General features: G+C 33.5%; 1 protein-coding gene across 1 annotated transcript; it reads left to right on the top strand.

Annotated features, from left to right (window-relative positions):
• Positions 1-4,671, top strand: LOC127705277 (40S ribosomal protein S23). Its single transcript, XM_052209599.1, has 4 exons — positions 1-107; positions 3,182-3,338; positions 3,825-3,945; positions 4,485-4,671. The coding sequence occupies exons 1-4, from the start codon at positions 104-106 to the stop codon at positions 4,629-4,631; spliced, it is 429 nt and encodes a 142-aa protein (XP_052065559.1). The 5' UTR covers positions 1-103; the 3' UTR covers positions 4,632-4,671.
• The last annotated feature ends 403 nt before the right edge of the window (positions 4,672-5,074 follow it).

Below are 5,074 nucleotides of genomic sequence, written 5' to 3'. Positions count from 1 at the left end.
TTTTAAAGATCGCAAAACTGGATCCATCCGTGGCGTAGACAGGGCAGCAGAACAAAATCTCGCGAGATTACCACGAGATCGTCCTTTCTAAATTGTCGCCATCATGGGTAAGTAGATGTTGCACGTGGTTAACGATTAAAAGACTTTAACAAACATATACATGACATACGAAAACATAAATAATCTCCCAGAAATTCTTCAAAAATCCTCCAATTAGAAATAAGTGTAGCTGTTATTGTATTTTCTTTCAGTAAACGTAGTTGCTTGTAAAATATTGTCATAGCATGCTTTTCGGTATATTATTAGACTCGACAAGGGATTTCTGAATTTTGTTGGCAGTCAAAATATGAAAACTGCTCCAGACTCAAATTCCGTGAAGGATAAAGTTAGCAATAAATACAATAAAGAAGCCCTATGTCAATTGTTCAACACAGAGCTCTACAAGTTTGTATATGTCATATTACTCGCAACGATCCACAACCTATGTACCTGGAAAAGTTTTAAGGTTAGACAGGAACTAGTATGTGATTAATGAAGACACAACATTGATGCATACTAGATATCATCATCTAGTAAAATAGCATTGCTAAATTATTCTAAATGTGTATTTCAAGCAGGTGAAAACTTAATTGTTATAATAATTACCAAAATTTTATCTCTCTGATGTAGCACTACTAGCAGTGCTTCTCATTACCTAGTAGCAGAAGTCCATTACTAGACCAAGTGTGCAACCCGCTATATACATGTAGTAAGGCGATCATGTTGTTCACGTACTTGTAACTTCCAACTATGATTGAAACGGGATTTAAGCTAGATTGCTATTAAGGTTCATGTGGACCCTTCGTCTAAAATGGCTGCATTTTCACCTCAAAATTTACTCTGAGTACAGACAAACCTGTGCATCTGGAAAAGTTTTAAGGCATAGCATGCCCTAGATAAATAAAATTCAAATATATTTTATGTTTTAGAAAATTAAAAACTTAACCGGATTTTGCAGTGCACTTTTTTTCATTCCACCAGAAGGTGCCAAAATAAACAAAGTTGGGAAAGAGGTTTGAGAACTTCCCCACAGGTAATAATTGAAGTGAACTGTTTTGATTGACATGGACAATAGATACCTGACAATAATTGGTGATTTAAACTGTGTACCTGAGTGGACCATATCAAGTGAAACTCAACTGTTTGTTAATTTTATCATCTTCTGCAGGGACGAAAAAAAGTGCACTGCTAAATCCAGTTAAGTTTTAAATTTTCTAAAACATACAATGCATTAGAAGTTTATTTATCTAGGGCATGCTATGCCTTAAAACTTTTCCAGATGCGCAGGTTTGTCTATCCTCAGAGTAAATTTTGAGGTGAAAATGCAGCCATTTTAGCCAAAGGGTCCACATGAACCTTAATAGTGACAAAAATCAATGGCAAATTTTTTTGCGATGCATTCTGTGTAGAGATAATTTATGTATAACACCCCACAAATTAATTAATGCCCTGTCGCATAGAAAGATAGAACATGGATATGATAATTAATAGCTGATGGTGGTTGTTCAACAACGATTATAATGTCTGATTTTAATGAATATGTATCAAAAAAAGTTTAACAAGAGCTACACAATGAAATTTTGTGAACAGAAACTCAGTTTGTTTTTAAGTTTTCATGGAAATTCAACAGGACTTATAATAATTATTAAAATTGCTGATGTTTATGATCAACTGCGAGCAGTAAGAAAAGTTACGCAGTCTTTATTTTTAAATATCATCAGTCATGTGTTAAATTGTTGCTGGCAATAACGCCCAATAGATGGGACAAAAACTGAAGTTAAATCAGATATTCAACTTTTATGTCCACTGTGTTTTTGGCTTTCAAATTGAAAACAACAGAAAATCTACAGAAAAAAAAACAGGTCTTTAAGCGTTGGGAGGAGGAACAATTAATTGCCTGTTGAAATATGGAAAGTTAACAAAAGAAGAAGATGCAGTTTCATTAATTCAAAATTGATATCACAATGTTTTTTTTTTAATATTTTTTGGGGTTATTATTCGAAAACAATGCATTTTTCTGCACTTAATTCATTCTATATTTAGTTACTATGACCTTTCCCTAGGACATTGTACTCTCACTATATATAGGGAATTGTCCAAATATCTTTAAACCATAAAGAAAGTTGCATGTTGTAAAATATTAATCTTGTTAAGTATGAGGATACAATTAACCACGATTAATCTATGACGATGTTGATATTGCTAATTATAAACTCTTACGTATGATATAAAAACGGAATTATCGTCCAATACTGCAACAGAAGCTGTTGTAACTTCAAATATTCTATTCTATTTGTCTGGGTTGATGTCTTTGAAGCCACTCTACATTCAGTTGATGTAGTCTTCATTTTTGGTAAAGAATCTAAATAATTATATAAGTATTGCACCGTGTACTTGAATCCTTGTTGGTTTTATTCATTTTCACATACTGATAATTAATCAAAAACTGAAGGAGATTAAAATAGTACATTCAGTTGATGTAGTCTTCATTTTTGGTAAAGAATCTAAATAATTATATAAGTATTGCACCGTGTACTTTAATCCTTGTTGGTTTTATTCATTTTCACAAATTATCAGTTATCTGTTTTATGATAATATTTTTACCTATGATTCCATAGTTATAAAACGAGATTTGGGAGGACCACATATGGCGCTTTCCACTGATAATGGGGACATCGTGATCACCTAACTATATAACAAAGCTTGCACACTTCGTCTAGTAATGGACTTCTGCTAGTAGATATAATACCACTCTTTATAAGCTGCACATTTGGTAGAGCAGTGGCTTAATGTGACAGGGGTACCATCTGGTACAGTCATTAATTTTTGGAAGCAAATAAGATGAAGATATTAATTTTATTTTCCAAATTAGGTCCCCAGGGGAGCATACACATATAAGTAATAGTCAAAATAATTATGACATCTTGAAAGGCTATTTTATTTTTTTGCTGTGAGGCCTTCATATGACATAATGCTGAAGCCATTTTTTATGGTCAGACTTTGAGAGTGAATGTCATTCTCAACTTTGAGATCCAATTTTGCCATGAAATCTTGACTGACGGCTAGAAATAACATTAGGTATTAACATTAACATAGTTTATTGAAATAACAATATTTTATTTTCCTCTCCATTTTTACATAGGTAAACCTAGAGGTTTAAAAACTGCTAGGAAGCAGAGAAATCACAGAAGAGAACAGAAATGGCATGACAAAGACTACAAGAAGGCTCACTTGCCTTCAAGATGGTGTAAACCTTTCCAAGGTTCTTCCCATGCTAAAGGAATTGTGTTGGAAAAAGTGTAAGTTTAATAAACATTAAAATCTTAAATTGGTTTTAATACATGTATATTAATATACAATGTTTGAACAATATCCAGTATTTCTTAATTGGAAATTGTTTTACATCATTGGTTTACAATTAACAGCTAAGATACCATAATCCTATGCTCCTTCATGTTTTGTACAAAATATCCCTGAAAGGATTTTATCTGCCACCATGATGTCGTTCAAAGTGTTAATTTTTAGGTCAAAATTTCTAAATTTTTCTGAAATCACTTTCCAACTTTGATATTTCTGTAAAGAAGTATCAACTGCATGTTTTATATAAAAAAAAAAATGAGTTTCATTTCATTAGGAGGCAGCAGCTGAAAGCAAATTTCATAAAGAATTATAGTTCTGCACTAACTTTCAACTTATTGTTAAGGGCCTGTAGTATTCCAGGCCGTTTAATGACAGCTTTATTTTAGCTTTTGAATTGTTTATATGAATTGCAATTTTCTTTTCAGTGGAGTAGAAGCTAAACAGCCTAACTCTGCCATCAGAAAATGTGTAAGAGTACAGCTTATAAAGAACGGCAAGAAGATCACAGCCTTCGTCCCTAATGATGGTTGTCTGAATTATGTTGAAGTAAGTAGATAGAAGTAAGAAGATGTGGTATGATTGCCAATGAGACAAACTTCCACCAGAGACCAAGACATAAAAAATTAGCAACTATAAGTCTCCACACATGTTTCAACAATGGCGAATGGGCAAAACCCATATGCCATAGCAAGCTATAAAAGTCCCTCACATTACAAATGTTAAGCAGTTCAAACCAGAAAACAGACAGTCTGATCTATGTACAAAACAAACAAAAAACAAATATGATACACAGCAACAAATGACAATCAAGTGCACTGAATCACAGGTTACTGACTAAAGACCAGCACATAGAGAATTTGGCAGCGTCAAACATGTTTGCTGGCGCTCAACGCTTTCCTAACATGGGACAATGGTGTAACAGCACAACATAATAACAAACACTTAAAATAGGTTAAAACAGGCTGCACTTATCAGAGAAACACAAAGCACTTAACAAAAAGATTTCACACACGAAGCACCTATCAGAGAGTACTTGTCATAAAACATTGCATTTACATTTCAGTATTTAATTGTATTTTTCCTAGGAAAATGACGAAGTTTTGGTAGCAGGATTTGGTAGAAAAGGACATGCTGTTGGAGATATTCCCGGTGTCCGTTTCAAGATAGTCAAAGTTGCAAATGTTTCCCTCTGGGCTCTGTTCAAAGGAAAGAAAGAAAGGCCAAGGACATAAGTCAACTATGAGCTAGAGAAATAAAAAAATAATAAGAATACATGTTTTAAGGTTTTATATTGCTACCATATGCTAGGTCGGGTTTGACTTTGTTCAGATTTCCAACATACATATACAGTAGAGATTTAATGACCAATGCAACAAGAGGCCTGGAGTTAAATTCTAATATTGATCCATATGGTTTACATTTACATTTGAAAAAATTGCAATCTGTTAGAAACCGTTTTCGTGGTTGGAGCAAAAGTTGCATGTTCCTGGGTTCTTAAATTCATGGATTTTAGTTTTTCTTCTTTTTATGCCCCTGCCGTAGCGGAGGGGGCATTAAGTTTTACCCTTGTCCGTCTGTACGTACGTACGTCCCGAAATTGGTTTCCGTTCTCTAACTTGAGTTTGCCTCAACCAAATGTTATGAAATTATACACAATGCTTATTACCACAAAACA

The sequence above is a fragment of the Mytilus californianus genome, unplaced genomic scaffold (genome assembly GCF_021869535.1).
Source record: "Mytilus californianus isolate M0D057914Y unplaced genomic scaffold, xbMytCali1.0.p SCAF_1, whole genome shotgun sequence".
NCBI classification, from domain to species: Eukaryota; Metazoa; Mollusca; class Bivalvia; order Mytilida; family Mytilidae; genus Mytilus; species Mytilus californianus.
Note: the sequence above shows the minus strand (reverse complement) of the source record. Positions and strands in the feature narration are given on the sequence as shown.

Bases quoted from the DNA above. Each gene is read 5' to 3' on its own strand.
- LOC127705277 (XM_052209599.1), top strand. The intron at 3,339-3,824 runs GTAAGTTTAATA...TTTTCTTTTCAG, and splicing joins GGAATTGTGTTGGAAAAAGT to TGGAGTAGAAGCTAAACAGC. The intron at 3,946-4,484 runs GTAAGTAGATAG...TATTTTTCCTAG, and splicing joins GTTGTCTGAATTATGTTGAA to GAAAATGACGAAGTTTTGGT.